The sequence below is a fragment of the Bicyclus anynana genome, chromosome 18, assembly GCF_947172395.1.
Source record: "Bicyclus anynana chromosome 18, ilBicAnyn1.1, whole genome shotgun sequence".
Classification (NCBI taxonomy): Eukaryota; Metazoa; Arthropoda; class Insecta; order Lepidoptera; family Nymphalidae; genus Bicyclus; species Bicyclus anynana.
Window position 1 is genome coordinate 12,539,482 of NC_069100.1, and position 13,461 is coordinate 12,552,942.

Genomic DNA, 13,461 nt, shown 5'->3' on the forward strand with positions numbered 1-13,461 from the left:
TATTTACGCGACAATAAATTTTATAGACCGAGCCCTGCGCCCTAAAATTACGCCCCAACGTACGGCCGGTGATCAGCCTCAACAGCGTCATGATACCGCACTGTTACATTGTATTGACTTACAACAATAACTAAGACTTATGACAACCTTACCTTTAATCAACTACAGCGAAGCAAAAGAATGGTTTCACCAGTATGTATCTCGGTATGGTCCTCTTTTTCTTTATAATTGTTAAATTACTCATCGTAATTATTAGTAGCTTAAGTTACTTTTAACGGCTATGGGATTTCACGCATCATAAGTAATAAGGACCTGTAGGCTGTAGCTAGTTCTACAAACGCTAACGCTTCGAAAACAAAAAAAAATATGGGAATAATTGATGCTATCGATAACTTGATCACGTGATCTGTCGATGACATTTCCATATTTTTTTTAATTTTGCAAGCGTTTGAGATTGTAGGAAAAGAATCGACGTGGCTACAAGCCAAGAGGTGATATGGCTTGGAGCGCATTGGTACCAGTGACGGATTCGGTATGTAGTTCCTCTGCACTCTTCTGTCTTCTTAAAATTAATCATAATTTAGGAAAATATGACATGTTTTACGCAACAATAAAGTTTATAGAATTCATGTGCATCCTAAAATTGGACTCAACGCGTGATTAGCCATGCTTTTGAGTAGTAAGGTACTTTCAACGTCATGATACCACATTGTTACGTTGTCTTATTACTTTTCAATTCAGAAATACATTTACGAGTTTTTCGAATAAGTGGTTAGCCTCTGAGTTAGAGGTCCTAGGTTTGACTCTTGGGACAGCTTATGTAGTACCGAGCTTTTATTTCATCTAAAAAATTTCAATAATTTTCCAGCCAAGAGTCATGTTACACGCTCACATTTCGAAGAACACGTGAGTCGTTGATCCCACCACGCTGCTCCAATGGGGTTGGTGGGTTTAGCTTATCAGTGATGATTAACGATAGTAACTGGAACCGACGCATGGTAACTTCCCAAATCTGGACTGAAAATTTCTACTGAAAATTTATTTTATGAAAGAAATGCTTAGTTATTCACAGCCCAACCCGGGACTCGGACTCAGGACCTCGTGATCCTACAAAGGCTAACCACTGAACCAATGGGCTGTAGCCAACATTTACACAACCAACAACATTAGCAACCCATTTTCGGCTCACTGTTGAGCACGAGTCTTAATAGAGGCCAATAGCTTACCGCGATGGCCCAATGCCGATTGTTAGACTTCACACTCGTAGAGAATTAAGAAAATTCTCAGGTATGCAGGTTCACGATGTTGTTCCTTCATCGTTTGAGACACGTGATATTTAATTTCTTAGAATGTTGCATGCCTCGGACCGGATTCGAACCTACGCCCTCCGAATCGAAGGCAGTAGGTAGCGGCTACAATACAATATACGAATGAGAAGAAATTAAGAGTATTTCGCGAACAGATGTCTCAGGGCATATTAAGTCAGTCATTTGCAATAAGTTTAAAAACGTTTATAAACCTGAATCGACCTATCTCAACAGTGTTTAACGTTTTGCGTTTTGGCGTTCGTGGAAAATTGCGGTGTCTTTTACTGTGAAACTGGAAATATGCATTGCATGTACGTGATAGATCTATAGGGGATCATATAGGGGGTCATTCCATTGCGGTTTTCACACTAATTAATTATTATTATTAAAAAAAATACAAGTAAAAAAAAAAATTGGACGAGTGTGATTCCGAATCCGCAGACGAACCGAAGTCACTGACATAGCTCAGCGAGCCGAGAAGCTAAAATGGCAATGGGCAGGCCGCATAGTTCAAAGAGTCGATGGACATTGGGGTCCCAAGGTGCTGGAAAGGTGATCCTGCACCGGAAAGCGACTCCGCAAGGTCGACCGAGGACATAAAGCGGATTGCAGATTTTGACGACCTCCGTGGCGCAGTGGTGAGCGCGGTAGATTTACAAGACGGAGGTCCTGGGTTCGATCCCCAGCTGGGCCAATTGAGGTTTTCTTAATTGGTCCAGGTCTAGCTGGTGGGAGGCTTTGGCAGTGGCTACTTACCACCCTACCGACATAGACGTACCGCCAAGCGATTTTGCGTTCCGGTACGATGTCGTGTAGAAACCGAATGGGGTGTGGATTTTCATCCTCCTCCTAACAAGTTAGCCTGCTTCCATCTTAGATTGCATCATCACTTACCATCAGGTGAGATTATAATCAAAGGCTAACTTGCCTGTGTCCACTAGTGGACGTCCCTCAGCTGATAATGATGATGATGCTCATGCATAAAAGCTTTCAATACAAAGTCACGCCTAAAACAGTTCGGCCATATCACACAAATTAATATTTTTCTTACAAAACACGCAACATCTCACTCCGGCGAGCGAGTACCGGTTGAAAAGACAGATGTCCGACAAAAAGTGAGCTCTTTTGAAAAATTCCTCGTGTATCAATGGGGCTCTTGTTATTTTTCAAAAAGGGGTTCCGTAGGCGTCAACTTCCGTTGCCATTCAGTTGGCTAGGGGTCCGTTTTTTGAATTTTTTCTGTTAAAATGTGACACTTCCAATGGGAGTGGGGGCGGATTCGCATATGGCGTTTTATTAATTTAAATGTAACGTTTTATTGTTTTATTTTTAGTTTTAACTTTCTAGCTTCTGTGTTACGAGCGTTAATAGTTCTACAGTTATTATTTTTTTTTAGTTTTAGCCCTTGACTACAATCTCACCTGATGGTAAGTGATGATGTAATCTAAGATGGAATCGGGCTAACTTGTTAGGAGAACGATGAAAATCCACACCCCTTTCGGTTTCTACATGGCCTCGTACCGGAACTCTAAATCGCTTGGCGGTACGTCTTTGCCGGTAGGGTAGTAACTAACCACGGCCGAAGCCTCCCACCAGCCTGACCTGAACCAATTACGAAAACCTCAATTGGCCCAGCCGTTTTCCCTCAGCCGTGCCCTGTGTGTCCAAATCATGTCTCTCAGGCATCCTTTTACGAAGGCTATTAGAATAAACAGAGGACAGGAATCATCATCATCATTATCATAACTGCCGATAGATGTCCACTGCTGGGCATAGGTCTCTTGCATGGACTACCAAACAAAACGGTCTCGAGCCGCGAGTATCCAGCGGCTCCCTGCATCCCGCTTGATGTGCTCGGTCCACCTAGTGGGGGTCGATCAAAACTGCGCTTTCCGGTGCGGGGTCGCCATTCCAGCACCTTGGGACACCAACGTCCATTCGAACTATGTGGCCTGCCCATTGCCACCTCAGCTTCGCGACTCGTTGAGCTATGTCAGTGATTTTGGTTCTTCTGCGGATCTCCTCATCTCGATCACGCAGGGAAACCCGAAGCATAGCTCGCTCCATCGCCCGCTGAGTGACTTTGAGTCTTTTTATGAGGGCTACAGTTAGCGACCAGGTCTCGCATCCATAAGTTATCAGTGGCAACTCGCACTGCTCGAAGATTTTCGTCTTCAGGCACTGAAGAAATTTGGACGATAAAATGTCGCGGAGTTTCCCGAACGCTGCCCAACCGAGTTGGATTCGGAATTTAGAGGACAGGAATAAGTGAAGAACGCAACAAGAACACTAAAATGCAAAGACGACCTTCAGAAATGAAGAAAAGATCACAGAAGTAAAACAACACCGTCAACCCTAAAAATCCTTGAGAGAAAAATCCAACTTATTCTGTGAAATGAGATCTCGTTTGCCTCGTTATCTCTTGGTGAATGTAGCTAACCATATGTTAGTATCATTATCATATCAGCCGATGGATGTCCAATGCGCGACATTTGCCTTTTGTAACTTCCAAACATCACGATCCTGAGCCGCCTGCATCCAGCGACTCGCTTGGTGTCGTCAGTCATCTGGTGGAGGGTCAACCAACACTGCGCTTTCTAGTCCGTGTATTATTATATACACCTTGGTATAGATAAAATAAGGTAATATAAATAAGGTAGTTAAATATCTTGCCGTGATAGCCCAGTGGATATGACCTCTGCCTTCGATTTGGAGGGCATAGGTTCGAATGCGATAAGGGGCATACACCTCCAACTTTTCAGTTATATGCATTTTAAGATATTTAATAACAAGCCCTCAAAAAAAGCCTCAATAGCTCAACGGTAAGAGCGGTCGGACTCATCACCGAAGGGTGGTGGTTCGATCCCCGCCCTGTTGGTCTACTGTCGTACCCACTCTTAATACAGTCTTTCCCGACTAGTTGGAGAGGAATGGGAATATTGGTCATATTTAAAGAGATACGACAAATATTCTTTAAAAAAAACGGTGAAGGAAAACATCGTGAGGAAACCTGCATACCTGAGAATTTTCTTAATTCTTTAAGTGTGTGAAGCCAATCCGCATTTGGCCAGCGTGGTGGTTTAGGTCTAACACCTCTCATTCTGAGAGACTCGTGCTCTATAGTGAACCGTATATGGGTTGTTAATGATGATGATGATGATGAATCTTGCCTTGCTTAAGTTAAAGATTCAAAACTGCTTGAATCAGAAACTTAGAAACAGCACTTGGTGTCGATCGTCTATTTCGTCTTCAACGCAGTGATGCCATTTTGTGTACAATAAATATTGAAAATACCGGTGTCATAATAAGCAGCTGTTGAGGCTTGAAAGCCAAAACAAATAAATTCACAATTATAATATTGAGTACTTAACATTGCAAAGTAAACTATCACCTTTAAGCCTTATTATAAATTACTTTTTAAGTTCAGACGTAACACTGCCATAAATAAAATAGCTTCTTTCTTTTCTACCAGCTTTCTCAGCAGCCAGCGCTCCGAGAATAGCCACGAGCATGCACCAGTTGTGAGTAATGTCAGCCATACTCCACGCATATGGAGTTAGGTGCAAAAAGCTCAAAAATCCCTTTGCTCCGAAGCCGCGGGTGCAAAAAACGCAACATCCTATCCGCGGGACGTTTCAATAAAGGTACATATAATTGGCTGCCGGTCGCCATTTTAATTACACTCAGTACTGGTGGGGCGGGGGGGTGAGACATAACCGGATGGTTTAGCGACTAACAACTTATAGAATAAATTGATAAAAAAAAATTTCAGTGCGGGCTGTGACGTTTTGTAAATAGACGGACCGTGTCAATGATGTTCTAAATTCCAATATTAGAGATTTTTTAAAAAATTCTATAAATGTTTTTTAAGCTAGTGATGATGATAATTTGAAAATAATTCAATACAATTTTGCAAACTCTGTGCAGTTTTGTTATACGTAACATATATGACCGTTTTTTTCTCTATTTAAATAGGTCCACTCGTTCTCAAGTTCAAAGAAAAACCTATTAACCGATTTAAATATATTTTTTCTTACGACTAAAGCATCCTCTGGAGATAGAGCACTTCTTGGATAATAGCTCTCCAGAACAATAGCTCGTTCGTATTAGTTACCTCAACTACTGTAAAAACCATACCAATTATATTTTGCTCATCTTTTCAAATTGGTGTACATTTAATGCAAAGTAAATAAATACATGATTTTACAATTGTTTAAATAATATAGCCTAATTGTTAAATTAATAAAATCTTTTAATGTTACAATAGAATACTTCTAATTGAACTCCGAGAGCAACTGCCTTATTTAACATCACCGATACGTCTACATTTCAGTTAATCTTTGAGTAAGCCCTCTTACCAGTACCCACTGACGAAAGAAGCCTAATAAGGAACTTGACAAATTCCATCGCGTTGTTAATTTTGTCTTAAATGGTAGCCTTGACGTGTGACACATATCTCACACGATGACAAATATATCATACACTATGAAACGTCATGACATGTCATACCTAATGGAGGGAATGATGACAAAGTGGTCTATGGTATTTGTACTCTGAGTTAAACGCCATTTATAGTGTTGTAGAGAAGTAGAAGTAAACCTACCTGGTTATAATTATAAAATTGGTAGCTACTGCTTAGTTACGAGTATAAAACTCAGAGCCCACGTTTTTTTTTTTTTTTTCAATACAAGTTAGCCCTTGACTACAATCTCACCTGACTGTAAGTGATGATGCAGTCTAAGATGGAAGCGGGCTAACTTGACAAGGAGGAGGATGAAAATCCACACCCCTTTCGGTTTCTACACGGCATCGTACCGGAACGCTAAATCGCTTGGCGGTACGTCTTTGCCGGTAGGGTGGTAACTAGCCACGGCCGAAGCCTCCCACCAGCCAGACCTAGACAAATTAAGAAAATCTCAATCTGCCCAGCCGGGGATCGAACCCAGGACCTCCGTCTTGTAAATCCAACGCGCATACCACTGCGCCACGGAGGCCGTCAAAATAAAAACGTCAAACGTAGATGGAAATAGTTTTTTTTTATGAAAGGCTCGCGCTTGACTATTTCTGACGTATGCATGGTGGAAAGTACGAACGCTGTTTAAGGTGGAGCGCGCTTACCTAGAAGATGTCTATTCACTCTTGTTTTGAAGGTATAAAAAAATTACCCCTTTTCCAACCCTCGTCAGAAATGTCACAAGTAAACCCTATGTATTCCATATAAATATGTTTATTTATTACATCGTGGCTCACAAACATATGGACATGATACCTATTTAGACGATAACTTTGTCGATTAACTAAATTATGTTTGAGAATATCTTTTTTCTCAAATTCCTCGGGAACCGAGGATTAATCTACGCCCCAATTGGTAGACACAAGGTAACAGAACTTCGGAAGACATGTTTCTTGCATGCCTTTTAAACAGTTTAGGCGTTTTAGGTTATATGTTCTGCGACTACGTTTTGCGTTCTCAGTGTGGTGTTATATAGTTACAAATGTAGTACAAATCTCAGAACACCAGTAGCCTCCTGATTTATTCAGAAGTTATTTTAATTTTTTAACACTGCATTAATTGATTAAGGCCGCATATTTTTTTTTTAATTAGTTATTTTAAATTAGTTATGTAATTTAATGTATCATAGAAATATTATGTTCAGATATTTTTAACCGACTTTAAAAAAGGAGGAGGTACTCATTTCGTCGGAATCTTTGCTTTGTGTATGTTCCCCGATTACTCGAAAACACCTGAACCGATTTGAAAAATTTCTTTTTTGTTTTGAAAGGGTACTATGCTTAAGCATAAAGCATAATGCATTAAGCTAAAGTTTAAGGTATTGTAGGGGGTAATCTCTGGATCTACTGAGCGGTAATTAAAAAAACCCTTAATACGTTATTTATGAGTGTTATACGTTATATTTTATACCCTTGTTGAAACCTTGTGAAACCGCTAAGTGTCGGCTATAGAATAAAAAGCTCTCATAGAGTTAGTTTGTTCTAGCTAATCTCTAAAGGTACTTCCGTTTGCAAATAGCTAACGTCATTAGAAGAAACAATTTATCAAAATATTCCCACTTTAGGGGAATTAAGCGGGCAAAACCGCGGGTCGTCTGCTAGTGAAATATAAAGACAAAACACTCCTTTTTGCCATTCGTGTAACATGATCATTTCTAGCTAAAAATAATTAAATTCAATATGCAAAGTTGCCACGTATTCAACAAGAAGATGCAATACTAAAAACCCTACTAGGTTATATCTGCAGACAAGAATTAAAGATGGCATACTACTTTGCATACCTAGTGCTATAACCAATTTGTCACGTCGGGAATTTAGACTTAAGCTGAGTGCAGTCTCGCGTAATTTGTTGGCTTTGAATTATAATTCCATGCATTTTAACTTTACTTATTTTAATTGTTCTTTTTTGAATGCATTAACGATCTTGATGGACCTAATATAGGAAGAAAGGTCTTTTATATTAAAATTGCAGCACCTTTTTTAAATGATAATGGGTTTGGAATATTTTTTAACTTCAGTTAAATAGGTATTGTTGGTGCGTTTTTTGTTTGTTGACTCATAGTTTTGTTGATTTTTTCTTTAATTGTATTATTAGCTAGTAGAGGGATGAAAAACATTGTATTTATGCACGTATAATAGGGGTATAGTGGTAAATAATTAAATATCAATTGAAGTCTTTTATTTCATAATTATTATAGGCTTACTTGAAGCTAGCACTTTTGAAATGTGTTTTATTTGTAGACTACCATCGGTTCGGAAGGCCAGGTTTTGCTGAGAAAAGCCTACAAGAAACTGAGCCTATGTGCATTGTGTTAATGTGAATATTTATTTCTTATCTCAAATAAATAACAGATTAGGGTATATATTTCGTTTGCCGGGTATATATGTCGTACTATATATTTTATACGTTACTTCGGCTGGCATATTCACTATTTTGGTCTTTAATATCAACCTATTAAAATGAACAACAAATCAATTGACAAATGTCATCTACCTGCTGTAAGGCCTAGTTCAGACTAATTTAGTATTTTAGTCGACTACGAACGATTTAGAGCGGTAAATCCAAAAATTGTCCGTACTCGACTAAAATACTAAAGTAGTCTGAACTAGACCTAAAATATCCGGATGTCCGGATGACATTTTGTTACATAGAATCTCAATTTCGTTTATATCAACTAGCATACGTCAAAGTGTATGTAGCGAACTAGTCTGCAGGTACCATATCAATATCAGGTTGTGACTTTATGTATAAACTACATAGCTCAGTGTGCACTTAGCCTTACTATCATATTCAAATGAGGTTGCCGCTACAAGTCGGATTCTTCAAGGCTTTTTTCTGCATCCATCTATCAGACCGTGTGACTTGATTTTTTTCGCAAATTACCTACAAGAGAATCTTGCTTATATGCCGTGCATCCTTTATACCGTGATGGTTTAACAAGTTGTCAATAATTGACATAGCAACTGCTTTTTGTTTAAACGGGAGATTTCCTGAATTACCTGTCAACCTAGCCTAACCTAGCTCCCTGCGGAACCACAAGGGCGTCACCGGGGAGTTCACCGGTGGTATGTGCAGTGGATTCACAAGACAGAGGCCCTAGGTTCGATGCCCGGCTGGTCCGATTAAGGTTTTCTTAATTGCTCTAATGCCGGTGTTTCATCCAAGTCCTAACAAGTCAGCGCGCTCCCATCTTAGATTGTATCATCACTTACTATCACGCGAGATTGAAGTCAAGGGTTAACTTGTAAATAATAAAAAAATATATTACCTATATCTACTGCGCTATAACATAGAAAACATATATAGGTACTTACGAGTCCGCTCTTATCCGCTGATAAGAAGCCTTGCCGTATTATCTGAGGGTTAGGTACCGGTGTAATTGCAGGCTTAAGAAGTTTAACATTTACGCCTCAAGTCGATAGACATTGAACACATGGCTTTATATAGTAACTAGCTGACGCCGCACGGTTTCACCCGCGTGGTTCCCGTTACCGTAGGAATATGGAGATAATATATATCCTATAGCCTTCCTCGATAAATGGGCTATCTAACACTGAAATAATTTCTCAAATCGGACCAGTAGTTCCTGAGATTAGTGCGTTCAAACAAACAAACTCTTCAGCTTTATAATATTAAGTATAGATCTATTGACAGCCTAGGCTGTTGACATAAACTACAATGCCTCAATGTAAGGTTTCTGATATTGATGGTACAGATGCTCAGTTATTAATTTTATGTTAAGCCTGCGTTGTTCGCAATATTTTTTTGCAAAATAAACTGCGTATAGTAAGCCGTCTTTCTTCTATCTTTATAGGCCGTAAACCATAAACATATAGGTCACAAGAACTATGCCCAGAAAGGGCCTGGAAGAACATTATCGGGGGAGCAAGATCCCCCGCGTATCGTTAGATGTCCTTATATGTATAGATCATCCCGGACTTGTAGATTTATATAAGAGGTATATCACAGCATACAGCATAATCTCATAAGCAACGTTTTCAATTATAGCTTCTAGGGATTGTGTGTGTGACCTTTCCACTAATTGTTCCATAATTTCAAATAATTTACACAAAACCATGACAAACCATTTTCATGAAATTCTTCTATCTCTTACCTACCTAAATCTGCATAAAAATCCGTTTAGTAGTTTCGGGTTTATTGCTACAGACAGACAGACTCGGCAGAGGTATTTGTTTCATTAAGTACAGAAGATTATTATTATCGAATTAATGAAAAAAATATTTTATAAATGAAAACACAAAAAGAAAATCTTTTTCAATTTTTATTTGACAAAGAAATTAATTCACTTTTTTCTCATTTCCATTTTCCTTATAATACATTGTAGTTATAAAGTAATTATACTATCTAAACTATATTTATATGTATATTTTATACTCTCTATATATTACAAAACATATTTACAAAAAAACACCCCGTAACACCTTTTCTTTATATACTGTAGTCTATTTGGAGACAATTTAAAAGCAATAAAACACCTTTATATTTACTAGAATAACACCTTAGTTATCTCGAGTACAACATAATTATAAGAATATTTTAATAATAATCTGAAAATGATTTTCAATTTATGCATCAAGATTTTCCTAGATTTACACACTACATTTTCAAATTATTAGAAAACAACCAAAAATGATAAATGTTTCAAATAATTACTTTATTCTGGAAATTTTATACTGACTTTGCTATTTGGTTGTACACATAACAATTATATTATGCGTTACTAAATATTCAATAAAATAGACAAAAAAAATCATTAATTTTCCTTTAGAATTTTAAATTTAATAATACGAGTATATTGTAATTTTTCCACAAATATTTTGTATTAAAAAAACTTTATTTTAATGATTATATTTTTATATTATGTGATGTGTTATCTCAAAATAAACTACAGTATTTACAAAATATAAATTCAGTTTGCATTAGAAATAAAAATAGCTTAATATAGATTTTGCATTCAGAACACAATTTTTGCACAAACATTATGTAATAAATACACATTTTGTTAATAGTTAACCAAAGAAAAAAACAAATTATATTTTGTCTACAAAAAATAATCTTAAAATTATGTATCACAACAGACTGGTTTGTGTTCCCGTTTGATTTATTGATTAAATTTAAATAAATAAACACAATCATGTTTTAAAGCTTAGTTTAAAAAAAATATAATTTCATAAAGAAATGATAGAATACTGTCAGCCATCATTAATTCCAAAGAACTCGTAAAATCACTGGTTTATTTCATGTGTTAAATAATAACACACAAAAATTGTGTTTTTATTATTAAAACACAACTTTGTTAAATTGTTATATAAATCAGCACCATAACTTCATTTCAGGTGAGGTTATTATTAATACAGAACACAATTAAATTAATGTTAGTTAAATGGGCAAAATAAAAAAAGATTACAATTAAATTTTACCAACTTTGCTTTTCGAAGTAATTTTGAAAAAAAAAATGTTTAATACTTTCTAGTACCTACAACATTAAAGGTTTTGTATTCTTATTTTATATTTAAATATTATGTGGTATTGGGGTTGAACACAATTGCTGCTAGAAAAAAACGTTTTTTTTTGTCAAAGTTACTTTGAAAAAAAAGTATCGGTTGACGATTATTTTTAATGCTGTAATAATAATCGCATATGATTTTATTGACGGCTATAAAAATGACAAACATAAAAATAAGAAATAGAAATAGCCTTAGAAATAATCGTAATACTCCAGGGGTTTTGTTAATATTTAAAATTTTACTGCGGTTTAGAAAACTCACGTTTTATACCGTGGCCACGTTACTTGCAGTACGTTACATTAATTCTGGTTAAATTCACAAATATATAATATAAGTATATATATCATGAAGAATTTTCACCTATGAAGAAGGGTTCATTAAAATTACATGAATTTATTGCACAATTAAACAGTTATTCACAAATACAGAAATTTACAGCATAGTATTTCATTAATTTTTAACCTATTTACAATAACGGGAATTTAAAAATACAAAATAAAATAGGATACAACCACCTTTCACATGTAATATTGTTATATACATCAGTCAAAATTGCATACGCATTTTTGATTTATCTATTTCTAAACTGGGTGTAATGGCATACACAACTTTGACACCAAAAAATTATACAATTTTGTGACAAAAAAAATATAATTTTAATAAGTCTGACCAACATGGGCACTGGAACTTTTGAATTGTATATTTCTTTTAATACTTATCCTCATGAAAATTTACAATTACATTAAAAACATTATACATCTATTTATTTATAGTTTATTGTTAATACAAAAAATGTACAATTATTTTTTATAACTATTAAATAACATTCTTAACAATAATCTTGGTTGTGGCGTCCTTTCGTTTAGGAATTAGGTACGCCATTTTGTGTGTTTTATAAGTTTTAAGTGAATTATACTTGCAAATTATTATATTTTTAGCGTGTGTGTCATTTTGATTGTTCCGATGGTCGTTACACGGCCGGCCAGACCCTGTTAACAAAGAATTTTCTGTTATTAATGATTTTGACACATAGCCAGACCAATTCAGAAAGGACGTAATTTCAAAATATTATTCAAATTTAAATTTATGTATAGAGTAGTAGCGACACTCATAAACTCATCTACATTGTTTTTTGTAATACTAAACCATGCGTCTCTATCCAAAATAAGGCGTGTTTCTATGTCTCAAATGTGGAACTCTCAAAAGAATCTGTATAATAGTTTTAGAGGAGAGAGTAAATCGATTGGAATAAATATGTAATATGTTAATATCCAGGATATAAACTAAGTGAGTTACCTCTTAAGTAACATGACACTAAATATTTATTGAATTTATGATAAAATTTTGAATAAAAATACTGCTAAACTGAATCAATGTTCTAAACATGCTATTTAAAATAAGATCGATTAAAATTACTAAAATTTTCTCTGTGGCAACATAAAATTGTACGTCCATTTTTAAAATAACGATTACGAATGAAATATATAATGAAATATATATAAGTGTAACGAAGATAATATTCTCATTCCGTAAATAATTTTAATAAAGTCATTATATTGTATATGCCATTATTGTATTTGGTAAAACTTTAAATATAATAAAAAAAAAATTGTTTGTGACTGTAACAATCGAATACAATAGAGTTACAGTTTGATATCATTAAGTATATATTAATTAAAATAGTATATATAAAAAACGTTCAAGAAGTTGGCAGGTGTGTGTTTTTTTGATTAATAATTGCAACAGTCACAACTTTTTAGTACAACTGACTACAATACTAATTGTTGTAATCATTTGTACATTTATAAATTCTAGGGTTATATAATCTTCAGCTGTCATAATTATTTTGTTCGTTCGCTCCCAAGAACTGACTCCTGAGCCCCATCCGGTGAAATAACGCTAAGCCGTTTTCACTGTAAATAAATATTTGTGTTTTATTCGAGTTTGTTGCAGTTACTGTTAGTTATTCAAGTGATTTTATATTTTTTTATTATAAGAAATTATTTTAAAAACCTGAACCCAAAAACTCGAAATATCGCAAAAATCTGATGCACCTCACTTCCCCGCAAGCGCGATTTCACACCCGCGCAGTGTTTCCCCCCATCGCCCGCAT

At 35.8% G+C, this 13,461-nt stretch overlaps 1 protein-coding gene across 3 annotated transcripts in view; it reads right to left on the reverse strand.

The window, feature by feature from the left end:
• Positions 1-10,084: 10,084 nt before the first annotated feature.
• LOC112055223 (homeotic protein distal-less) overlaps positions 10,085-13,461 on the reverse strand; it is a 133,271-nt gene continuing 129,894 nt past the window's right edge. For 2 of the 3 annotated variants that reach the window (XM_052887173.1, XM_052887172.1), the window contains exon 8: positions 10,085-13,261. In XM_052887173.1, the coding sequence (XP_052743133.1) occupies positions 13,177-13,261 (85 nt within the window). In that variant the 3' untranslated portion in view covers positions 10,085-13,176. The remainder of the gene's footprint in view (positions 13,262-13,461) is intronic. The other variant, XM_052887174.1, reaches the window with a different exon arrangement.